This window comes from Pelodiscus sinensis, chromosome 2, assembly GCF_049634645.1.
Source record: "Pelodiscus sinensis isolate JC-2024 chromosome 2, ASM4963464v1, whole genome shotgun sequence".
NCBI classification, from domain to species: domain Eukaryota; kingdom Metazoa; phylum Chordata; order Testudines; family Trionychidae; genus Pelodiscus; species Pelodiscus sinensis.
Window position 1 is genome coordinate 40701743 of NC_134712.1, and position 26524 is coordinate 40728266.

Here is a 26524-nt window from a genome sequence, read left to right on the forward strand (position 1 = left end):
GTTCTTGTGTTATGGGACACATAACCAGCCACTGCCTGAATGGCCAGAATGCAGCCCTTTCCGGCTGGAAACAGGAATGGAAGTGAGGCAGCAGGAGCTGTGCTGATGGACCAGCAAGGGGAGTCGCAGGCCTCATATGCTGCAGTTTTACCCACCACCAGCTTTGCACGCCCACCCCCTTGATCAGCCATTGGACCCTCCCCCCGCACATTCACTCCTGGTCGGTGGGCAGCTGGCACCCAGGGATCCAGTCAGCAACAGCACCAACCAGTACTGATGGGAGGAGACAGAAAATATAGGGCAATTTGCCCATTTTTAAGAAATGGCCACCTTGCTTTCCCCCTTACTGCATCTTAGAGCTAGGAAGTAATGTGAACAATGATTCATTAACTAATTTAAGACAGGAAAAACATCCGTGTGCTTGAATATCATTTGCGTAGCTCTAGCAGGGAGCAATGTTGACAATACATTTTAAAAATTGTGAATTAAATAAGTTAAATTCTCTGAATATTCCTGAATCTCTTCTCCCTGTTTTTTTTCTTTTCCTCTCCAGTTTACAATTGAGCCGCCTGCTGTCAGTTTGAGACTGTCTGGTGAAAAAGATGGCATCACTGAGATTGCATTAAGGGACGGATATCTATATCTCAACGGGTCATTAGACAGGGAAAACAAAGCAATCCACAGGCTACAGGTGAAATAAATGAGAAATAGAACAAGGAGGAGGGGTATTATACTTTTTTTTTGACAATATTTGAAATTAACACGTCAGTTGAAATTTCTTCCCAACTTGCTTGTTTCCAACTAATTCATTGCCAGTAGAGACTTTGACTCTGGGACAATTCTCTTCATCTGGCAGCATGGGGACAGCTAACGATGTTATATTCATTTGTTTCAGTACTTGTTTTGGTTTTTACAGTGGAGGGCTGCTGTCATCAAAGGAGAGGGGTTGGGACACTGAGAATGTGTTTTGAATGCTTTGTACTTGGACAAACTTTTTATAAATGATCCAGGTATGTCTGTACTGCAAGCAGGGCTATCAGAGACACATATTACTATGGCTGCGATGGCCTTATAACTTTACCCCATTCTAACCATTTTGGTTGACATTTTTCAGTGTGAGTGTCTGCCACAAACTGATTTTTTTTGTTTTTATTTAGGCCAAAATGGTTCAACTCTTTCCAAGAACAAGGGGAAGGAAAGAAATTATTTTGCTCGTGTTACAATTTTCTGCTGCTCTTTTCTTTAAACAGCTCTAGGAATTCCATGATTTGGAGCAAAGGTTTGAAATTTAGCAGGGGAAAAGCTTTTGTGTCAAGGATTAACTGTAGGCCGGAAAATCTGCTCAAATTTGGACAAGTTAAAAGCCTTTGAAAAGATACAGTTTGCACGTGCTCAGTAGAGATGTCTACAATTTTAGCAGCTAAAATTGCTGAAGATTCCATTCATGTTCAAGCCTTTCATAGCTCCTAGTGCTGACCACACTCCATCTACACCATCTTCCCAGAGTGACTAGACATGCACCAGACCAGCACTACAGAGGCAAAACCGGATTCTAATGTACGTCTCTGTTGTATATTGGTTTGTAGATATAGATCTTGTTGTTATGGTAACTGAGTAGGTCACTGGGGTCAGCCCAGCTAGTCTGGGCTTGTTCTAGTTAGTTCTGTGCTATGCAATAAAATGGACACTTGCACCTACTCAAGCTCTCTGCCTTTCCACTGATATCTTCCTATACTGTGAAACTCCCCATGACATAACAAGTGGCGACGAGGATGGAATCCCTGTGATGCAAAAGAAGAAGAAGTCAATGTAAGAAAACAAACTCTTTTTGGCTGTTCTGGAAGGTGGGGTAAGAACTGACTGCTACATTGTGCAAACTGAAACTAAGATCAAGGAGGCCAGAGACTGGAAAAGGAAAAAAAAAGGGGGTGGGGGAATCGCAGCAGCCATGGCTACACTTACAGGGCCACTGGGACCTTGTGAGGAGACTTTAGAGCAATGGCACGTATATACTGAGCGTTTTGAACTTTTTGTTATTGTGAATGACATTAAAGAAGAGAAGAAGGTGCCAATATTTTTAAGGGTTGTAGGGGCTAAGACCTGCTCTCTGCTACGCAGTTTGCTGCTCCCTGTTAAGCCAGAGACCAAATCTTACAGTGACATTGTGGAAATCCTGGGGTCACGTTATTCTCCAAAACCACTGGTAATTGCAGAAAGGTACAGGTTCCATAGCAGAGACCAAAAAGAAAGTGAAACAATTGTACAATTTGTAGCCAATTTGAAAAAGCTTGCTGAACACGGTGAATTTAAGGAGATGTTAAATGATGCCATACGTGACAGGTTAGTGTGTGGCCTGCACAGTGAAGCTATATGGAGGTGTCTGTTAACAGAAGCTCAGCTCACCCTACAGAAGGCCATTGATATTGCGATCTCCATGGAACTGGCCACACAGGAGGCTCAATACCTTAGTGCACCCCCTGGGGTGCATAAAATGTCCCAAGAACCTACCCACAAAACTGTGAGGAGCCAGGAATTTTACCGCTGTGGTAAGACAGGTCACCATGCATCAGAATGCTGGTGTAAGAACCTAGTGTGTCAACAGTGTGGAAAAAAAGGACACATTGAGCGTGCCTGCAAATAAAAGAAAAAGAGGCCCGTGGTCTGGTGGAACAAAAAGGAAAATCTGCATACCATCGAGCAGATGCCTGATGATCAAGGTGACACCCAGTCTGAAGAAGTGCCATGTTATGTTTTGTCTTTGGAAGGGGGCTCCCATGAATACTGGGTAACCCCACTGTTGGATGGCAAACCGGTACGCATGGAAGTGGACACTGGTGCAGCAGTTTCATTGGTCTCAGACACGGTGTATAAGGGAAAGTTGTAGTATCTTCCACTTAAGGCAACAAAGATCATTCTGAAGACATATAGAGGAGAAGCAGTGCCCCTATTGGGCACTGCTGATGTTAAGGTGGAACTAAATGGACGGACTGCAGAATTACCACTGTTTGTGGTGAAAGGCCATTACCCAGCCTTAATGGGAGGATCATGGCTTAGGAAGATCCCACTTGACTTGGCAGAAGTGCACCGGATGACTAAAGAAGAAACGTGTCTGACTGATATATTAAAGAAACATGCTGCTGTTTTTGGAGAAGATCTGGGAAGTATGAGGGGAATCACCGTGAAACTGAACTTTAAACCTGGTAGCCAACCAAAATATCTGAATGCCAGAACTGTGCCATATGCCATCAGGCCAAAAGTTGAAGCAAACCTGGAGCGCATAGTAAAAAATGGAGTCCTAATACCAGTTACCCATAGTCCATGGGCAACTCCAGTAGTTCCAATGTTGAAGAAAGATGGTTCTATTCGGATTTGTGGGGATTTTAAGGTCACTGTTAACTCTGTTTTATGTGCAGAGCAATACCCCCTTCCTCGCATCGATGACATCTTTGCAGGCCTGGCTGGGGGACAAAAGTTCAGCAAGATTGATCTGAGTCAAGCATATTTACAGATGCAAGTTGATGAGGAATCCTAAGAGCTGTTGACTATTGTGACTCATAAAGGGCTTTATCATTACTGTCGCTTACCCTTCAGAATAATTTCTGCCCCAGCCTTGTTCCAGAGAACTATGGACCAGATCTTGTGTGATTTGCCAGGAGTTCAGTGCTATCTTGATGACATCCTGGTCAGAGGCGGGAACGAGGAGGATCACTTTAAGAACTTAGAGGCTGGACCCTACAAAGACTGGAAGAGTATGGCCTACGAGTCCGTAAAGATAAATGTGCATTCTTTCAGCCCTCTGTTGAATATTTGGGACACATCATTGATGCTACTGGTCTTCATAAGTCCCCTTCAAAAGTTAAGGCTATTGTGGAAGTTCCACCCCCTCAAACTGTTAGTCAACTTCGCTCATTTCTAGGACTAGTGAATTGTTATGGAAGGTTTATTTCACAGCTAGCCACACTATTAAAACCACTTCACGAGCTCCTTGGCCAGAACAAGGTCTGGAAGTGGACTGACACCTGTGATGTTGCATTTAACAAGGCTAAATGTACATTGCTAAACGCAGAGGTCCTGATGCATTTTGATCCATCTTTACCTTTACAGTTGGCTTGTGATGCCTCCCCATATGGACTGGGAGCGGTCTTGTCACATGTTATGCCTTCAGAAGAGGAGAAACCAATTTCTTTTGCTTCGCGCACCTTAAGCAACGCTGAAACTAACTATGCGCAAATTTAACGTGAAGCATTGGGAATCGTTTTCAGAATTCAGAAATTTCACCAGTACCTTTTTTGACGGAAGTTTACACTTCTCACTGACCATCGACCTCTGATGGCAATTTTTGGTCCACACTCAGGTATTCCACAAATGGCTACTAGTCGTATGCAACGATGGGCATTGTGGCTTTCAGGACACACATATGAGATCAGATATCAGAAAGCCACTCTACATGGCAATGCAGATGGTCTCTCTAGGCTGTCTTTGCCAGTCAAACATCAAGATAGTGGCCAGGTGGAGAACATGCCCATCACTGCTGCACAAGTGAAGAGAGCAACTCGTGTTGACCCAGTACTCTCCCAAGTAATGGAACTAGTGATGCGTGGAACATCGCTACGGAGCTCTCAGGTCTCATCTGACCTTGTCCCCTACATGTCCAGGAGAACAGAGTTATCAACCCATTCGGCGTGCTTGTTGTGAGGAATGCGTGTCATTATTCCAAAAATACTGAGACAACAGATATTAGAGCAGCTGCATTCAGGTCACTGTGGAATGGTGCGCATGAAAGAAATTGCATGAAGCTATTTTTGGTGGCCTGGCTTGGACAGTGATATTGAAGAGAAGGCAAGAGCTTGTATTTCTTGCCAGGGTGTGAGGAATGCACCTCAACTGGCAACTCTACACCCATGGGACTGGCCTGAAAAACCATGGCAACGTATTCATGTTGATTTTGCTGGCCCATTTGAAGGCAGCATGTTATTGGTGGTGGTAGATGCTCATTCCAAATGGCCAGAAGTCTGTATAATGCCTTCCACTACTGCTGAGAGTACTATCCAAAATTACGGGGAATCTTCTGTCATTTGGGTATTCCTGAACAACTTGTGAGTGACAATGGTCCGCAGTTTGTCTCTCAGGAGTTTGGAAATTTTATGAAAGCAAACGGGATCCATCACATCACTTCAGCACCGTATCACCCAGCCACAAATGGATTGGCTGAAAGGTTTGTCCAGACAATGAAACAAGCTTTGAAATCCGTTAGAGGACATTCACTTGAATAAAAGGGTCTGGACACCTTCTTACTATCCTACAGAAACACTCCTCATGCTACAATCAAAGTGTCCCCGGCTTTTCTAATGATGGGTCATCAGCTACGCACGTGTTTTGAGTTGCTGAAACCGTCAGCAAACCGTGACAAATTGTGTAACATCAGCAGCAAGGTCAAGTCATCAGGCGTGCATCCAGAGCAAAAGACCGAACCTTTAGTCCTGGATAGCCAGTTTTGGCTCAGTACTATGCTCCTGGAGCTAAATGGGTCCCTGCCACTATTATTGCTCAAACAGGACCTGTTTCCAATACTGTCTGGACTGTGAAGGATCTCATCTGGTGGCGGCATGTAGATCAGTTATTGACAGGTTATTCCTGCCCCCAAGGCACATCTCCAGTTGAGTTGCCCGTCCTTCCCACTGCTGGTGAGCTACCGTGTCAAGAATCACCTGCTCCTGACTCTCCTCCCTCACCACCAGCAGCGAACAATAACCCCCTCCCTGAGCAGGCTGATCCCATAGCCTCACCTGTTCACACTTCAAGTTCCCAGCCCCATGTCAGGCCTACACCCATAACATCTTTAGGTGCGAGAACGCAAGATGTCCGTCGTAATCCACCTAGCGAAAGGAGGCCTCCTCAACGGCTGAACCTTTAGTGAGATTAACTCACAGTTGGGGCAAAATAATCTCCAGGGTTAGCTGGGAACTTGAGGCTGCCTACTGTCATTTCATAGTTAGTTTTTGTTTTCTTAAAGGGACGTTTTTATTAAGGGAGGAGGAATATGTTCTATATTGGGTTGTAGATATAGATCTTGTTGTTACTGTAACTGAGTAGGTCACTGGGGTCAGCCCAGCTAGTCTGGGCTTGTTCTAGTGAGTTCTGTGCTATGCGATAAAATGGACACTTACACCTACTCAAGCTCTCTGCCTTTCCACTGATTTCTTCCTATGCTGTGAAACTCCCCACGACATAACAGTCTCAGAGCAGGGATCCTGTCTTTCTTGCCCTCTCATTGAGCCCCCTGATGGAGTCCAGGCAGCATGGAAGAAGAAGCTGTCTCAGCTGAAGACAAAGGATCTAGATAGGGTGAGGTGGGTGAATTGAGTAGATTGGGCCAAGGAGTCTGATAAGACAGGACTGGAGGTGGGGAGAGAAAATGGGACAGAGTGTTAGGAAGACTAGGATTGACTGGGTAAAAAGACTGGCACTGAAAGTTGCCGGGGGTGGGGGAGGGAGGGAAGAGCCTGGAAAAGTTGGATGGGGAGGCTATGACTGGGCAAGAGACAGAGACTAGGAACAAGTAGGCAAGGGAAAGAGTAGCTAGAGGAGACATCTCACAAGGCGCTGGGTGCAAGGGGAGAACTGGGACTGCCTGACCAAAAGAGTCTGAGTCCAGGGAAAAAGTGTGAGGGAGACTAAGGTTGAATGAGGGTCCTGGGGAGGGACACTGGGACTGAGGGGAAGTATGCGGGGGAGAGAGAGAGCAGATGAAGAACTGAGAGAGAGAGGAGCTGTGACTGGCTGAGGGAGGAGACTGAGGAGATTGAAACTTACACATGGATCACAGAGGGGGAAGATTAATATTGGACAGGAAAGGAGACTTGGACTGGGCCTGAGTAGGCAGGAGAATGGGACTTGGACAAAGAGGCAGGCTGGAAAAGAGACCAGACTAGGTTAGGGACAGATTGGAGGGGATAGGCAGAAGGGGTGAAGCTTGGAAAACAGGCAGAAGAGGGGGGAAGGATAGCTCAGTGGTTTGAGCACTGCCCTGCTAAACCCAGGGTTAAGAGCTCAATCCTTGAGGAGGCTGTTTAGGGATCTGGGGCAAAATCTGTCAGGGAGGGCACTTGGTCCTGCTGTGAAAGCAGGGGACTGGACTCAGTGACCTTTCAAGGTCCCTTCCAGTTCTAGGAGATAGGTATGTTCATTTATTTTTATATATATTTAAGAGAGTCAGTGTCCACAAGAACATACTTGAAGCCGGAGCCTGGAATGGAACCCAAGTTCCTGAGTCTCACCATTCCATCACAGTCTGCAAAGATCTGTGAAACCCTCTGGCAAAGTGTTGTCTCATTGCTCTCCAGCCCTGACTCAGACACAGAATGGCAACCTACCTCGCTATTAATTACTTTTTTTTTGGAGTCTCCTTTTCACAATTTTACTGAGATTTTTCAAAATGGGCCCCCTACAAACACACACACACACACAAAACCAAACTCCAAACAAAAAAACCAAAAACAACCCCCCACCCCAAATCTAAAAAATATTAGTATGGAAAGAAAATCCCATTCCTGAACAGCTCTATTAACACATTGTTTTGTGGCTAATTTTTTACGCTGACCCTGTAGCTCAGTTTATTTTTTCACTTGTAGACTAGCACACTTGAAGCAGACACATACTCATGCTTTTGTCATTGTGGTATGGAAAGCATCCATTTCTTTATGAAGAACAAAAGCATTAAGGGGTTGCTCCTGAAGGGTGCTGAGCATTTTGCCCTGGTCCAGCACCTTCCAAACATAAGACGTAACTAATCTCCACCATCGAGATCAAACTGCTACTGAAAAAAGTCACTATCATCAAGGGCTACTACATGTTGTTGGTGTACTGTACAATGAAAACCAGCTAATGAATTGCATCATGACTAATCACTCTTGGAAAAAAAACACAATTATAATAAGGCATATGCTAATGTTGCTCTTTTCCAGTGAAATTCACTTTGAAATGAAATGGTACCAAGATTTATTGAGTGTGCCTCAACAGTGGTTATCATAAATGATCAGTTTCACACTGTTTTTACTCTTCATTTTTAACATGCTGCTTATGGTTTTCCAACTCACGTAAGTGAAAATCTTTCCTGGCCCTTTGTTTCTCTTTTCAATATTAGGTGGAGGCTCTGAATGAAAAGGGAGAGAAAGTGAAAGGTCCCTACTCTATTACTATCAATGTTCAGGATATTAATGACAACTCACCAAAGTTTGACAAGACAAAATACTATGGAGTAGTAAGGCAGAATTCCCGTCCAGGTAAAAGCCATTATCATTAATAATAATTATTATTGTTATTATTTAAAAATTATATCGTGCCATTTAATGAGCATTGTGCAATGCAGTAAATTGAAAATCCTAAAAAACTAGCATCCTGCCATGAGGGCTGTTACAAAATTAAAGGCATGACTTTGTACAATATAATACAAATAGCTTATAGGTAAATAGTGGTGTGTCTCTATCACACCTGAAAAGTTTCATAGAACTTACCAAATTACAAATATTCGTGTAAATATCATTATTCCCATTGTGTAGACAGAAGTTAGAGTGAAAAGCAGTTAAAAATGTGACCAAGGTCACCCAAAAGTTGGTGTTGATAGGGGATCTACATTTATCTTGGTCTTTTTAGATCAACATCAACTGTATCTAAATGCCACTAGAGTTGTTAAACAATGGGTGCTCTATATGTCCTGTGGCAAAATACTCTCCAGGAAGTGGGCTGCACCATCAGTAGTTTCCAAGTAGTTTCATATTGCAGACTGCAGTAAATAATTTAGAAGTCATAAAGATAGGGAAACCAGTGGTGAGAGCTAAGGCTACGTCTAGTCTGTAGAGTTAAATTGGAAAAAGATATGCAATTTGCGATATGCAAATTGCATATCTTTTCCCACTTTACTGTTGAAAGAGGCTTTTCTGAAATTTGGTGTGTTTACCAAATTTCAGAAAAAAGTCCTCTTTTGACATATCCCATCTTCCTCTTAAAACGAGACTTATAGGGATGGTGAAAGAGCACATCCGCTTTTTCAAAAAAAAAATTCGGAAAAGCAGACATGTTCCTTGGACGTGGCATTGCTTCCGAAAAGCGCTGCAGTCTAGACGTAGCCCAAGAGAATGGAAAAAGAGGCATGACCAGCTACTAACACTGTGATCATGGAATCAAAAAGGCGCTTTTATTTAGTAAAGTACAGGAATCCATGGCTTAAGCAAGCAAGAAAGAAATGCAATAGTTCGTGAGTTTATTTGTTCATCCATGTGATAGGGCTTTTTATATGTTGAATGGATCAACAATTAAAGATTAAAAATGTGTTCACAGTTCCATGCATCTATATATGCTCCACTATCTCTTAATGCTCCACAGAATGCTTTTCACCGAGAAGGGCTATTGTACGGCATGTCTGAAAATTTTTGTTCAGGTTTTCCATTGAAAAATATAATTTTGATTGAACTGAAAATATTCATGAAATTATAGCAAATTCAAATTAGACAAATGTTTCCCAAAGCAAAATTTTTTTAATTAGAAAAAAATATTTTTTGTTTTGGAAGAATTTCAAATGTTTGTTTCACAATGAAATTTTTATTTTGAAATTTATTTTTTCATTTTTAAATTAGTTTACATTATTTAATGAATATCAGTAGTAATGGTAAATAATATGACATTTCATATATTTTCATGACATATTTTGACAAAATAATAGTTAAATCTTTTATTTTTTGAAAAATTATGGCAACTGCTACATAATACAGAAAAAAGTGTTTGTATTGTAATGCAAAGGGTCAAATTGTTTTGTAAACAGAAAGGTGACAAAGTTTGCAGATGATATAAAATTACTCAAGACGAATAAGCTGACTGCTGAGAGTCACAAAAGGATTTCACAAAACTGGGCAACAAAATGTCAGGTGAAATTCAATGTTGACAAATGCAAAGTAATGCACTTACAAAAACATTATCCCAACTATTCTAACAAAATTACGAGATCTAAATTAGCTGTTACCATTCAAGAAAGCGATCTGGGAATCATTGTAGATCATTCTCTGAAAACAGCTGTTCAATGTGCAGCAGCAGTCATAAAAGCTAACACAAAGTTAGAAACCACAGGCAAGGGATAGAGTATAAAAATTAAAATTATCATAATGCCACTATATAAATTCATGTTGCACCCATGTCTGGAATTCTGCTTGCAGTTTTGTTTGCCACGTCTCAAAGAAGTAACCTAAGAATTAGAAAAGGGGGAAAAAAAAAGGCAGCAAAATGGTAAAGAGGTTAGAAAAGCTTCAGTTAAGTATAAAGAGAAATTAAAAAGTCTGGGACTGTTCAACTTCAAGAGATTACTAGGAGGATATAATAGAGGTCTATTAACCATGGATGGTATGTTAATAAGCAAGTGTGATTTTTCCCTTTCATTCTGCAAGAACAAGGAGTCACTCAATGAAATTAACAGGCAATGGGTTTAAAACAAGCAAAAGGAAGTACTTCTTTACATAGCGCACAGTCAATCTGTGTGACTTCTTGCCAGGTAATGTTGTGAAGGACAAAAATGGGTTGATAAATGGGGTCAAAAAAGAGAATGGATCACTCAGTTCCCCTTCTCTGTTCATTCCCTGTGCAGCGCTGCCCAGCAGACAAGATGCTGGGCTAGATGGACCATTGATCTGATTCAACATGGCCCGTCTTATGTTACGTTATAAACAGGAGACACTTTGATCAAAAATTTTAAGAAAAGGACAAGCCATTTTATATTAAGCCATAATTTTGTATGCTAATGTATGTCATACTATATACTATTACCACTGGTATTAAATCATATAAGCGATACAATGTAGAAATGGAAAAATACATTTCAAAAGTCATTTCATTTTGATGTGACAATTTTCCCAAATGATTTTTTTTTAAATTGCCATTTTGCAGGACATTTCCAAAAGTAATTTCTCTTTGTTTTGGAACAAAACCACATTTTACTATGTCAAAATTTCCCATGAAACCACCATTCGAAACTGCAATCAGGTCTAGTGCAGAACTGCCTCTTTCAGGTAACAATTCTGAATGCAGTAACAGTGGTGTATTGTCTCCGAACTCTCTGGGAGGGATTATTTGTGGAAGCAGCATAATGTGGCTCTAAACTAACCAAGGAGAGTTGTCAGAGAATGACCCTTTCCTGAGGAACTCTGCAGGTAGAAAGATGGATGAGATGGCACTTCCACACCAAGCATCAGCCTCATGTAGCCTATAAGAGACATGGCAGAGGGGACACGGTTCCCAGAGAGACTTTACATATGCTAGGAATGTACATTAAGGCTGGACTCTATGCAGTCCTAATTTGTGCCAGGCATATGTGTTCCTGAATCAGGAAGGTGTAAGCAGATTGCTGTGGGTCTCCCCCTCTACCCTACACCTGAGCTGCGCCTGCATGGATTAAAGTATCAAGGCTCTTCCTCCATTTTCTTACTGGCTTTTCTTCTACATCCAAACAGGCAAACCCTTCATGTATGTCAGCGCCACTGACCGTGATGATCCTGCAACTCCCAATGGCCAGCTGAGTTACAGCATTCTCCACCATTTCCCCAACCCTTACAATGTGATGCTTTTTCAGATTGATAACATAACAGGAGCAATTTCCACAAGTGAGAATGGTATGTAAAATGATCATTAGAATTGCTATTGTTTGTATGTTAAGCTCCAACCGTGAGTTCCATGCTGTGCATGACACAAAGTAACAGCAGTTACCTCCTGACTTGAAGAGTGTATAGACTAAAAAACAGAGAGCACAGGGAAACACAGAAGAGAGATAACTTAGGACAGGTTTTCTTTAACTATTCATTTAAGCCACTTCTTGCAATCATTGCTGAAGGAGTAGGTCTGGGAGGGACTTTAATTAAGATTAAAGAAAAAAATTTCCTTTCCTACCAATCTCCAGAATTAAGTTAGCCGATCAAACATGTTTATTAAGGGTGTGATACTGAGAGGTGTCTGCCCCTTCTCAGGAGTGGCCTGTGGATACAGGCAACCTCAGCAGTTTCCATGGGCACCACGTTTAATGAGGCGCTGTCACGAGTTCACCCCACCTGTTGTGGGGGTCAGGCACCCCGGCTGAGCCGGGGCGTTGAGTGTCTCTACTCGGCGTCTGGTTAGTCTGACCCAGACTGGGCCGCCGGCCGTGAGTGATCCTTTTGTCTCCTCCTCCACTTATGGCAGAGAGAGGGGAAGGGGGTCCGGGCCCACCCTCGCTCCGGACCCCGACCCAGGGCCCTAAGGTGAGGTCAGCATCCTCACACAACGGAGGGGGTGTCTAACCCCAAACCCTCCGTTCACGGGTTCCGCGGCCCCGCCCTGGGCCATTCTTCCCCCCCCCCGAGGGCAGCAACTTTACCCTCCGGGTTCCTGCCCATTGGGGTCCCTTACACGGCTCGGCCTCCATTGGCCACCTCCCTCCCCTCTGTGTCCTCCCCAGCCCTCTTTTGAACCACCCACCCTCGGCCTCTCGCTCCGCCCCCCCCTCCACGTCCTCAGCGTCCGGAGGCCCTGCCCCTGGCGCGGAGACGTCAGTGACGTCATCAGCCGGCGCTGGGGTTTGTTCTCCCCGCCCTTCACTGGCCATGCCGGCGTTGCTCCCGCCCGTCCGCGTCTCCGGGCTCTCCCCGCGGGCTCCGGGGTCGGGCAGAGTGCGGGGCGCGGCCGCGCCGGACGCCGCCCCGTCACAGGCGCCCAGTGATGAAATCACTCAATTGAGTGCTATGGAGGTGGGGGCGCCAATTGCGCATTTCGCCAAGACGCCAGTTGCCGGCAGCCCTCCTCGAGCTGCTCCTGCCTCTTGTGCATGTACCTTGTCAAGGTGGGACAGCTTGCATGTTCTTATGATACCAGGAGCTATACCAGCAGGAGTTTAATGCTCCTTGTAGGTTCAACCAAGCCGGAAAGGTCAAGCGGGGAGGAGCCAGATTAAGCATGCAAACTAGTTCTCCAGGATTGGGGGTTTGGCTCAGGGTTAACAACCCTGACCTAGAAAAAGCTTTTGTTATGGAAACAGCAACAAAGAATTCCTTCTCAACTGTATGACGGCCTTCCAGAGTAGAGGCTGGCCAGAGACAGACAAGTGGAGGACCTTTGTTGCTGCCCTATATGCCAGTTGGGCGTGAAGGGCGATGATGATGATGACTGAGAAGGGTGGAGCAGTTGTGACTCCAACTGACATCAGTGGGAACTGCTGATGCTCAGTAGCCACATGTCAAAGGGAAGAGCTCTACTTCAATCCTTAGGTATCTGGTGTGTCAGAGACTGGCTTAATTCTAGTGTCAGATACTCTCAAATCAAGCAACCAAAACAAATTCAAAAAGAGAAAATCCAACCCAACTCAACGCCCTAACAACCTGCCATGAAACAAATAAATTGTTCTTAACCATTTACAAAACTATGGCCTGATTTGCTGTTATTACTTATTAATTATTTTTTATTTTGGTAGCACCAGGGACACCATTGTGCTAAATGCTGTACAAACACAGAAGAAAGATGGCCTGTGACTTAATGAGATTACAATCTAAATATGCTGGAACCAGTACTAGTTTAGAACGTTGTCATGAACAGTTGTATCTCCAACTAGGCATTTTTGCAACAATGTTATCTGATAGTAGCTCAGATAAGCCCAGAATCTAAATTATAGTCAAATTGTTTTCTCTGCACTCTTTTTTTATTTGATTTTTAATTTTTTCTCAAACCATATCTCTCAAAACTGTAATTCTCAACTTTTTCAGGAAATTGTAACTATCAGGCTAAGAACCTTATCCCGCCCTCAGTGAAATCAATGGAATGACTCCTGTTGATTTCAATGGGAGTCTGATCAGATCCTAAAACATTATGGCTACGTCTACACTGGCCCCTTTTCCGGAAGGGGCATGTAAATTTCATGAGTTGTAGTAGGGAAATGCGCGGGGGATTTAAATATCCCCCGCGGCATTTAAATAAAAATGTCCGCCGCTTTTTTCCGGCTTTTAAAAAAGCCGGAAAAGAGCGTCTATACTGGCCCCGATCCTCCGGAAAAAGTGCTCCTTTGAAGTAGGAATAAGACCCTCCGGAAAAGGGCACTTTTTCCGGAGGATCGGGGCCAGTGTAGACGCTCTTTTCCGGCTTTTTTAAAAGCCGGAAAAAAGCGGCGGACATTTTTATTTAAATGCCGCGGGGGATATTTAAATCCCCCGCACATTTCCCTACTACGACTCATGAAATTTACATGCCCCTTCCGGAAAAGGGGCCAGTGTAGACGAGCCCTATCTGTTCTAGCCAGTACTCATTGCCTCTCTTGGGCTACGTCTAGACTGCAAGCCTCTTTCGAAAGAGGCTTTTTCGAAAGATACTTTCGAAAAAGCCTCTTCCGAAAAAGAGCGTCTAGACTACAAGCAGTACTTTCGAAAAAGCAAGCTGCTTTTTCGAAAGAGAGCACCCAGGCAGTCTGGATGCTCTCTTTCGAAAAAGCCCTGTTTGCATTCAAGAACGCCTTTTTTCGAAAGAGCACTTTCGAAAAAAGGCGTTCTTCCTTGTGAAATGAGGTTTTCCGCCGTCGAGAGAAAAGCTACGTTCTTTCGATTTAATTTCGAAAGAGCGCGGCTGTAGTCTAGACGCAGGTGAAGTTTTTTCGAAAAAAACCTCGAGTCTGGACACAGCCTTGGAGTGTTGCTTTCACCATTTTCACAAGTTGCAACACAGAGGCTCATCTTTAAGTTCATGAAGCGAAGCCTAGAGTGACAGCTGTAAAAGCAGGCCACACCAATGCAGGTATATAGAGCAGGAGATGGGATTCCTCTGTAGCTAAACAATGAACTAGTAACTGAAACTTTGCTTAGTTTCTCTTGTGTCTCTTTGTTTTGTCTCTAGGATTTCATCTCTTAGATCCCCAAAAGCAAGAAATGTTCCTTCTTGTTGTCACAGTAAAGGATTTGGCAGGAATGTCAGAGAATGCTTTAACCAGTAACACTGATGTGGAACTAACCGTGAAGGAGAATCTTTGGAAGGCACCTCCAGATGTCTATATTAAAGAAAACTCTACTGAGCCTCATCCCATCGCTATCACACAGGTAGGGTCTAGAAATCACAGAAATGACTAACATCAGTGCATCTCTGAGGTCTAAGTTTTCCCTGTCAGCTGCAGAACTTCTTCCAGTTATCAAGGCTTTTGTACATCCTCTGTGTTGGATTTTGCTGTCAATGGGAGTTTGGGTTGAGGAAGGAAATGGAATATGGATTTCAAAATTTTGTCCCCTGAGAATATTTTACATTAATTGGAAGAGAGTGTTGGTTTCTCTAATGTATTCTTATTATGAAATGGATGCTAGGGAGATGATTAAGGTACAGTCCAGAGAAATGTCAGTTGAAAAGTGTCACAAGGATTTTTTCCATTCAAGTTTAAACAAAGTGCTGGTCTTGCTATATTCTATAAACTGTAGGCAATGTATAGGGAATTCTACTGATATATAGAAAACTCAACCAAACAGAAAGGATACTCATTTCAAGGCTGTTTGGCACAATATGAATTACAGAAGTCAGAGCCCCTTTGATGAAATAGAGAATTAGTCTTTTAAAGAAGGGGTGTGTATGGGGGGAGGGGGAGTTACAGATGGGGAATACAACAGTTGGGAAAAACATGGGTAGTGCTAGTTAGCACTGTTACCCCAGAGACCCAGGTAAGAAACTTGATACTGTGGGCTGACTATGATTTTGAGTGTCTCTGCACAGAAGTGAGGTTTGGCCTGGCACTCCCATATCTAATAATCGGTAAGATTGACACAGCCAGAGTCCAGAATAAATTTAAACTCAATTATATTGTAAATTTGAATACACACAGCAGTTAATGACATAAAACAACAACCCCAGACACTTTGCACCACAAAGCCAACCCACACCAACAAAGAAATAGAGGATAGTAAAGAAAACCCCAAAAGGTAAACAACTTTACAATTGGTAGGTGGTACAATGGAAGAACCGGACAGGGTTCGGGTAAGTTGCTCGGGACCTTCAACCTTCGGGCTACTTATAGCTGTTGGGGAGGAACACCGAGTGGTCCCTTGAGGATTCTAGATGATATTAGAATGGAGCAATTCCGGAAAGGCCTGGGCCTTTGCCACAGCAGTCTGAAATGTCCACAAGTAGCCACTCTCGCTTTTAGTTTCACCGATGCTTGGGCATTCACCACAACTCGGGAACCCGGACAGCTGAGTTGTTATCCAGCTGTGATGATGGGGACCCTCAGTCTCTAGTTGACACTCCCACATACAGTAGCTGAGCCTTTGCTACAGTCTACTCTGAAAGATGTCACTGAGACCTGAGAATTTCATCATCCTTGAGTCTGACGAATCAGCAACCGAGGAACAGGGGAACTCAGGAACTGAGGAAGAAGCAACCCAAGCCTTAGGACAAGACCTCCTTTTAAATAGTCCTTGGCAGGAAAAGGAGGTTTGTGCCGTATGCACGTTAGATGGTGCAGAGTGCAAACAGTTAGTGCTGAATGCAGATGTTTAGTGTCATGGGCAAATGATGGTAAGTGATGTGTGCACCTTTAGTACTGGGTGCAACAGTTCTTTTGGCAGGAAAATCCAGTCCATACCAGTTCCTTTGCGTCAAACAGTCCCAATAGTTCATAGATGGTAAAATGGAACTGAGAATTCAAAATGGGAGTTGGATTGCACTGTCCGTATCAGCACATAGCGGCACTCAAATTAATCCCAACAGCACCACCGGGAATAGTAAATGTAGGGCTTGATTGCCTCTCTCACAGAGGGTATGTCTACACTACCTCCCTAGTTCAAACTAGGGTGGTAATGTAGGCAACCAGAGTTGCAAATGAACCCCGGGATTTGAATTTCCCGGGCTTCATTTGCATATTGCCGGGTGCTGCCATTTTTAAATGTCCGCTAGTGTGGACTCCGTGCCCTGCGGCTACACGCGGCACGGACTAGGTAGTTCGGGTTAGGCTTCCTATTCCGAACTACCATTACTCCTAGTTCGAACTAGGGTGGTAGTGTAGACATACCCAGAAAAACTTATGGGAGGGTGTCCAATAGGCAGGAAAACTCCCCCAAGTTCTCCTTATGGATTGTTCTCCAACTCCTTCACTTGTGTGGTTGGTTATGTCTGCCCACCCTCACTCCATTAATGAGGAAACAGCAGTAGTTCAGCCCTGGGAAGCCAGCTGGAGTCAAGGGGCAAGCTTTGCAGAGATTTTGTTCCTCTTAACTGGGTCTGGTGTTCCCACTTCCTTACGCTCTCTGGCAGTTCCAATATAGCCCTGCTACCAGACACTCCCCAGTCACCAGCTCCCCTACATTCCTCACTTAAGGTAATTCTGAGACTGCCACCCTACCCTTCCATGTGGGAGCAGGGAAGCAGACTACGCACCCATGGATCCCAGTGTGTCCACAGAGTTTTAAGAGTAAGTATTTGGCCTAAACCAGATGTAGTGAGACATAGTGCAACTTGCTACCTTCACAATAGCTATAAAGGACTTAAAATCAGCTTTCTGACTTCCTTCAGGTTCCATATTTCCCATCATAACACCTACTTCCTCTGGTGTTCTGCAGCACAAAGGAAGACTGTGCTGATTAAATTGGTATAACAATACTGACACCAGTAAATATTAACTAATAGGCAAACACCTTGAAATAGTCATGCTTAGAAGTTCACTTGGCATTGGATCACACAGTGTACTGATAGCTAGGGTATTACAAGATTATTCATACTTTGTTCTTGAGAAAGTTGTTTTGAAAAATGACATATAATGACCCTTATTCTACTCCTGTTGAACATAATGAGAGTGACAAAGAGTCCTGTAGCACCTTAGGGTATGTTTACACTACATCACTAATTCGAACTAATTTAGTTCGAATTAGTTAATTCGAACTAAGCTAATTCGAACTAGTGCATCTAGACTTAAAAATTAGTTCGAATTAGCGTTTTGCTAATTCGAACTAGCATGTCCACACTGAGTGGACCCTGAACTGAGGTTAAGGATGGCCGGAAGCAGTGCCGGCAGGGCATCAGATTAGGACTTAGAGTGTGGAGCTGCTGCCTCAGGCTAGCCGAGGGCTGTGCTTAAAGGGACCCGACCCCCACCCCGGACAGACAGTTCTCAGGGGTTCCCCGCTTGCAAAGCAGTCCTGGCTTGGAGTGCCCTGAGTGCCCACACTCGGCACATCACAGCACTCGGCCATCAACCCGGCTGCACTTGCCGCAGGCTGCCATACGGAGGGTTGGTCAATCAAGGGGCTTCAGGAGAGCTTCCACCCCGAGAAGCCCACAGAGCCAGCCCAGTCCTCCCCATCGGGGGCTCGTACCCCATTCCTCCCTCACCTCCTTCCACTTACCCCTCCCTAGCCCCCCTTCCTGATGTACAAAATAAAGGACATGTGTGTTCAAAAATAGAAACTCTTTATTGAACAAAACTCGGGGAAACTGGGAAAAAGAGGTGGGAGAGGGGAAGAAAGAGGGTGGGAAAGGGGAGGGCAACTAAAATGATCAGGGGTTTGGAACAGGTCCCATATGAAGAGAGGCTAAAGAGACTGGGACTTCTCAGCTTAGAAAAGAGGAGACTGCGGGGGGATATGATAGAGGTCTATAAAAACATGAGTGGTGTGGCGAGGGTGCATAAAGAAAAGTTCTTCATTAGTTCCCATAATAGAAGGACTAGAGGACACCAAATGAAATGAATGGGTAGCAGGCTTCAAACTAATAACATAAAGTTCTTCTTCACAAAGCAAATAATCAACCTGTGGAACTCCTTGCTGCAGGAGGCTGTGAAGGCTAGAACTAGAACAGAGTTTAAAGAGAAGTTAGATAAAGTCATGGAGGTTGGGTCCATGGAGTGCTATTAGCCAGGGGGTAGAAATGGTGTCCCTGGCCTCTGTTTGTGTAAGGCTGGAGATGGATGGCACGAGACAAATGGCTTGGTCATTGTTTCGGTCCATCCCCTCCAGGGTCCCTAGTGTTGGCCACCGTCGGCAGACAGGCTACTGGGCTAGATGGACCTTTGGTCTGACCCAGTATGGACATTCTAAGCTCAGGGTCGGGGGTCTCAGTGGACCACCTTGATTTTCATGCAAACCTGCTCCCGGGTGGCCAGGCTGGAAGCTATCCTGCCCTAGACGGCCACTTTCCTGTGCCTAGTGCAGAGGTCGTGGATGAGGTCCACGATCTCTGCACTAGACCAGGCGGGCGCCTGCCTCTTGCGGACCTGGGCAGGCTCCCGGGAGCCGCCAGCCTGGTCCCGGGAAGAGGCGGAGGGCTGGGTGGCATCAGGTGGCTGCTTCGAGCCGTGCCAGGTGCAGGGTCTGCTGGCTGGGTGCTGGCAGGTTTGCACCTGGCACGGGCACCGTAGCCAGCCCGGGCCCCTTTAAGGGCTCCGGGGCCAGGAGGGGGGCAGACGAGTTTCCCTGGTGGTGCCCAGAGTGGCCACCAGGGAAAGCTGGGGAGTGCTAGCGTCCCACTAGTTTGAATTAAGTGGCTACACAGCCCTTACTTTGAACTAGCTAATTCGAACTAGGCGTTAGTCCTCATAAAATGAGGTTTACCTAGTTTGAATTAAGCGCTCCGCTAGTTTGAATTAAGTTCGAACTAGCGGAGCGCTAGTGTAGCGCCTATCAAAGTTAATTCGAACTAACGTCTGTTTGTTCGAATTAAGTTTGTACTGTAGACATACCCCTATAGACTAACAGATGTATTGGAGCATAAGCTTTCGTGGGCAAAGACCCACTTCGTCAGATCCATGTAGTGGAAATTTCCAGAGGCAGGTATAAATATGCAGGCCAGAATCAGGCTAGAGATAACGAGGTTAATTCAATCAGGGAGTATGAGGCCCACTTCTAGCAGCTGATCTGGAGGTGTGAACACCAAGAGAGGAGGAACTGTTTTTGTAATTGGCTAGACATTCACAGTCTTTGTTTAATCCTGAGCTGATGGTGTCAACAGTGGTACCCCTAACTCACCCAGCAATAATGAGAGTGTGCCATGCATTTCAATGGTAGTAGGATTAAGTCCAGTGAGATTGCAGATTAAAGAAAGATCCCTGTGAACAATAGACAGTAAAAATAATATTAACATTCTGGAATAATGTATGTGAAAATTTCCCATTCAAGTGAATATTGTCTCTGTGGAGCAGAGAATAGTAGGTGCTATATCTCAGCCTACTTTTTAAACAGCATCTCTTACTCCTTTATTATGTACGAAAAAGTCTTAGAATGTTTGAAAAAAGCTTACACACACACACACACACACACACACACACACACACACACACACACACACATTTTCATCTGTGAACCCAAAGTTCTTAGGTGGGTAAAGCTGAAGAAGGAAATCACAGAAGTTGTTTGGTACAGTTGTTTGTTGCCATTCCAATACTGTAATCATAAACCTCATTTGTACAAGTGATTTTTGTTTGTAGATCTCAAAGTTCTTTTAAAAGGAGGCATGTGTTGTTATCTATATTTTAATGAGAAGGAAATAGAAGCAAAGAGAGAGTTTATTCAGCAGACCGGTAGCAGAACTGGGACCATCATCTGGGTCCCCTGAGTCCCAGTTCCAAAACCTGCCAAATTGTTTGTTTTAGGACCTAAAATAACATAATATGCAAAGTAGGATATCTGTCTTTTCTCTTTCATTCCCACTGTTTCCTTCAGTTACATTTCAGTCCACACCTTTAATCCTTTGTCTTAACTCATTTTGGGAATTTTAGGTACAGTGGAATGAGCCAGGTGCAAAATATGAACTTTTGGAAAAGGAGAGGCTGTCCAAGTTCCCATTTACAATTGACCAAAATGGGACTATTTATGTGACTGAACCCTTGGATAGGGAAGAAAAGGAACAGGTAAGTAAAACTGAGAAACCTGACTGATGCTATACCCACAGTCTGAGACTGCATAGTGGTTGTGGGTGTAAATGTAGGAGAGTTAGTAGTGGGAGAGGTCAGCGAAAGAGGAAAGACAGGTTTGGTTTGATGTGGTTTCTGGAGGAATCTAAGTGACTTGATAGACATGGAATCTCACACAGTTTTAATAGCTGGCATTCCCATGATTAGATTCATCATCCAACAGCCCTTAATTCAGCACTTTACAACATTTCTTTCTAAAGCAACACAAGTTCTGTAGTTACTGCAGTTTTCACAGCCTATTCTGAATTACATTGAACACGTGCTATTCAGAGACATCATTACAATACCTGATTGCATGGTGCACTGTGGCTTTGCTGGTGGGCAAAAGACATAGCACTCTGAAGTCTCCCTTCCTTTCTTCTCCAAGAGGTGGGTGGGGAGGCATTTATTTACGGTAGGCAATACAGAAGAAATGATGTTACTGTAAAAGATAATGAGCTTGCTCAGCAACAGATATCAGACTCTCTTTCTCCCTAGATATGTTTGTATAGGTTCTTTCCACAAAGAGGAAAGAACTTTATCATGTATATTGTGTGTAGATCACATTGGCTAAGACTAAGATTTGACAGCACACACCTGCATGTGCTTTACTAGTTAAAAGCAAGTGTTCATACAAAAAAACACTTCAAATGTAGCCCCAAGGCTGCTCCAAGTTGTATCAGTTGTCCAGGGCTTTAAGAAGTCTGTCTAGTGGCAGGGAAGCAGCCCATTGGCCAAGCTCCCTTTTCTTGGACCTTAGGATCTATGCTAGAGGGGAGGATGAGTCGGGGGTTAGCAGCTGTATGCTGGCCTGACACCACCTGGGCTTTCCTCCATGCCGGGGCGATCATGAGACAACTATATCCACCTGTCTTATGACCGTTTGATGGAACTATAGGTGCCGACTCCATGGGTGTTCCAGAATTGGAGCACCCACAGAAAAAATAAAGGGTGCTCAGCACCCACCAGCCACTGGCTGATCAGCTCTTTGGTGGGCCCTACTGATCAGCTCCACCCTCCCCAGCTCAGTGCCTCTTGCTTGCCATCAACCAGTTGTTCAGCGGTGGGTGGGAAGCGGGGGGATCTGAGAGTCAGTGCTTGTGTCTGGAATTAAGGGTATGTCTACATGGCCATTGAAAATCCATGTGTGGCCTGTCCCAGCAACTTGGGCTAAAGCAGGGGTGGGGAACCTCAGGGCTGGGGGCTGGGTAGGGCCTCCGGCTTGCCTGGGTCCAGCCCTCAAGGCTCACAGCCGCTCCCCAGCATTGGGGTATCTGTGCTGACACTCCAGCTATCCCACTGCCCTCCTGCGGGGCTGGAGCACACAAAATCTACTGGGCTGGGCCCCTCTAGGCTCTGGTGTACATGCGGAAGGTGGGGAGAGTCTTTCTGCTTCTCAGTCAGGAGTCACATCAGTGAGGGATTTTTTTTGTTTTTACTTCTCACTTGTGCGTGGCCCCCAACTGATTTTTCTGTGGATCACTGGCCTCCCAACTCAGAAAAGGTTCCCCACCCCTGGGCTAAAGGACTGTTTAATTACAGTGTAGATGTTCAGGCTCAGGCTGCAGCCTGAACTCTGGCTCCCTCCCATGTCACAGCATCTTAGAACCTGAGCTCCAGCCTAAGGGTATGTCTAGACTACATGCCTCTGCCGACAGAGGCATGTAAATTAGACTACCCGGCATAGCCAATGAAGCAGGGATTTAAATATCCTCCGCTTCATTAAAATAAAAATGGCCACCGCGTTGTGCCAGCTCAGCTGATTGTCGGCACAATGCGGCAGTCAAGATGCGGATTGGTCGACAAGGAAAGCCATTGTCGACCGCTTCCTTATGCTTTGTGAAATGAGGTTTACAGGATCGGTCGACAAAGGCTTTGCTTGTCGACCAATCCGCATCTTGACGCCGCGTTATGTCGACAATCAGCTGAGCCAGCACAATGCGGTGGCCATTTTTATTTTAATGAAGTGGGGGATATTTAAATCCCCGCTTCATTGACTATGTCAGGTAGTCTAATTTACATGCTTCTATCGGCAGAGGCATGTAGTCTAGACATATCCTAAGTGTCTACGCTGCAGTTAAACAGCTCACTAGCCGAGCCTCATGAGCCTGAGTCAGCTGGCACAGACCAGCCACAGGTTTTTAAAGGCAATGTAGACATCCCCTTACAAAGGCCAGCTGTGTGTATTTATTAACAGTGTAGAGACAGACCCTGGCATAGGCCAGTTGTAGGCATTTCATGGCAGTATAGACACACTGAAGAAGACAGGATCTGGCCTGTCATCTTGAATAAAGACAAAATTGTAGAGCTGCCTTTTAACTTAGCCCCAGGAATAGTCTGAGATGTTGACATTAGTTTATCATGTAATTAAAATGAGTCTGTTTTCATATTAGACATTTTCTTTATGAAAGAAATTTCTAGACAAGGAAAATAATACCGTGCTTTTTATTGGGCCAATAAAATCATTGCAAAATGTATAAAACTACAGGCTATAAATCACTCATCTTGTGGCACTGAAAGAATTGTCAATATACTAGATAGTGACCAGTTAGCATATTTAAAGGGATTTAATCTCCCTCACCATTTTGCGTTTTGTGTTTAATTTTAAAAATGATACTTTCCGTAACATATCTAAGTGTGTTTTCTCTAACTATACAGTCAGCATTTTCTTGGGAATTCCCTGACCTCACAAAATTGCATCATCAGAAGGGGCATGAAAAAGAGATTTAATGAATAAAATGGTGATCATTTGTGTACTTCTCACTGAAGGCAGAATAAGTATTTCCAGGAGGGAATTCAGTCATAGGCCCTATGTATAAGGAACATAAGTAAATGCCTAACTTTAAACACTTCAATGTGACTTCTTATGCTTAAAGTTAGGCACATTCTTAAATTCCTAAATTGTGGCCCTAGACAGGAAGAATAGTCTTGTCATTATAACAGACACTGGACTGGGATTAGAAGGGGATACAGGTTGAAATCCTAGTTTATTGAAATCAATGGAATTATGCCATTGACTTCATTGATGCCAGGATTTCATTCATAGATTCTGTTTCAGCTCTCATACAGACTTCTTGTGCACTTCACCTCTCTGAATGCAAATTAGTCATTTGTGAAATGGAGAGAATAATGTTTTCCAGCCTCTCATGGATGTTGGGAGAATAAATTCATTGATGAATTGTGAGGTATTCAGGTAACTTGGCTTTAAGTACCCTATTAGATGCTATAAGTAATTAGTATTAAAATAGATGAAAATGTTATTAAGACACACAGAAAGAGCTTTTATTTGATAGCAAGGTTTTCCTTGTGATTCATTTAAATGGAAGCTATTGTAGTTCTTTTGTTTATTATTCCTAATTGCAATTTTATTGTAGTATTCATTTTTTGCAACGGCAAAAGATGATGGAGGAGTGGACCTGGACCGACCTTTGTCAGTCACTGTTCTGGTTCAAGATATTAATGATAATCCTCCTGTGTGTCAGAAGGCTTTGACTATATTTGAAGTTCAGGAGAATGAAAAAGAAGGTAAGATATCATGAAAGTACCTATTATATCAATTATTCTCACCATCTGAACATTGTTTGCATTTGATAAAATTAGAATTGACAATTTCAGGGCCCAATTCTGCCAAATTTATTTATTTTGAATTGTGCTTACTCATGCAAATTGTCTGACTGACTAGAAATTGGATTGTCAGTGAAGCTAAGCTAGTCACAGAAAACTCAAATACTCAATGCGTAAAACAGAAATGTCATTTTAAAAAAACCATTATGCTCTCCTTACAACTACAGGGCTAACAATAGAATTTGCTTCCCTTTTTTAAGATAAAAAATATTGTTTGCTCTCACTGAAAAGTGCTTCCATTCTCCTGTCCTTGTTGTGTATAGTACATTGGTGTAACTCCATTAACTTCAATGGAGTTACTTCTTATTTACACCATAGAATCATAGAACCATAGAGATGGAAGAGATCTCAGACGGTCATTAAGTCCAGCCCCCTGCCCTAGGCAGGACCAATCCCAACTAAATCAACCCAGCTGGGACTTTGTCAAGCCGAGACTTAAAAATCTCTAGGGATGGAGACTCCACTACTTCCCTAGGTAACCCATTCCGGTGCTTCACCACTCTCCTAGTGAAATAGTTTTTCCTAATATTCAACCTGGACTACTCCCACCACAACTTGAGACCATTGTTCCTTGTTCTGCCATCTGTCACTACTGAGACCAGCCTTTCTCCATCCTCTTTGGAACCTCCCTGCAGGAAATTGAAGGCTGCTGTCAAATCCCCCCTCACTCTTCGCTTCTGCAGACTAAACTGACCCAACTCCCTCAGCCTCTCCTCATAGGTCATATATTCCAGCCCCCTAATCATTTTGGTTGCTCTCCGCTGGACCCTCTCCAATGCGTCCACATCCTTTTTGTAGTGGGGGGCCCAGAACTGGACACACTACTCCAGATGTGGCCTCACAAGAGCCGAATAAAGGGGAATAATTACATTTCTGGATCTACTGGCAATGTTCCTCCTAATGCAACCTAATATGCCATTAGCCTTCTTGGCTACAAGGGCACACTGCTGACTCATATCCAGCTTCTCATCCACTGTAATCCCCAGGTCCTTTTCTGCAGAACTACTACTTAGGTGGTTGGTCTCCAGCCTGTAACAATGCTTGGGATTCTTCCGTCCCAAGTGCAGGACTCTGCACTTGTCCTTGTTGAACCTCATTAGATTTTTTGTGGCCTAATCCTCCAATTTATCTAAGTCTCTCTGGACCCTATCTCTGCCCTTGTGTGTATCTACCTCTCTCCCTAGCTTAGTGTCATCCTCAAACTTGCTGAAGGTGCAATCCATCCCCATATACAGGTCATTAATAAAGATATTGAACAAAACCAGTCCTAGAACCGAACCTTGGGGCACTCCGCTAGAAACTGACCGCCATCCTGACATCAAGCTGTTGAGCACTACTCGCTGGGCCCAACCTTCTAGCCAATTTTCTATCCATCTTACTGTCCATTTATCCAATCCACATTCTCTTAACTTGCTGGCAAGAATATTGTGGGAGACTGTATCAAAAGCCTTGCTAAAGTCAAGGTATATGATATCTACTGACTTTCCCACATCTACAGAGCCATTTACCTCATCATAGAAGCTAATCAGATTGGTCAGGCATGACTTGCCCCTTGTGAATCCATGCTGACTATTCCTGATCACTTTCCCCTCTTCCAAGTGCCTCAAAATGGATTCCTTAAGTATCCCTTCCCTGATTTTTCCAGGAACTGAGGTAAGACTGACTGGTCTATAGTTCCCTGGATCGTCCTTCTTCCCTTTTTTGAAGAGGGGCACTACATTTGTCTTTTTCCAATCATCCGGGATCTCTCCCGATCTCCCCGATGTAAGTGAAATCTGTCCATAAGACTACATTACTTATGCAGAGATTTTAAGGCCTGAAGGGCCCTTTATGATAATTTTCTCTAACTTCTTGCATATACAGGCCATAGAATTGCGTGTCATAATTCCAACAACAGCCCCATAACAGTTGACTGAGCTAATACATAGTTTTAATATAAAGTATTGTGTTTCTTTACAGTGTTTTCCAGAGTCAAGGTGGGTCAGGTAACATCTT

General features: G+C 44.0%; 1 protein-coding gene across 3 annotated transcripts in view; it reads left to right on the forward strand.

Annotated features, from left to right (window-relative positions):
- The window catches only part of CDH17 (cadherin 17), a 68519-nt gene that overhangs the window by 15194 nt on the left and 26801 nt on the right, over positions 1–26524 (forward strand). The window contains exons 4-9 of one of the 3 annotated variants that reach the window (XM_006111011.4): positions 554–691; positions 8144–8282; positions 11493–11651; positions 14884–15083; positions 20732–20863; positions 24280–24430. In XM_006111011.4, coding sequence (XP_006111073.2) covers positions 554–691; positions 8144–8282; positions 11493–11651; positions 14884–15083; positions 20732–20863; positions 24280–24430 — 919 coding nt within the window. Of the gene's footprint in view, positions 1–553; positions 692–1675; positions 1810–8143; positions 8283–11492; positions 11652–12592; positions 12851–14883; positions 15084–20731; positions 20864–24279; positions 24431–26524 lie in introns of those variants that run through there. The other 2 variants (XM_025182562.2, XM_075920371.1) reach the window with 2 other exon arrangements.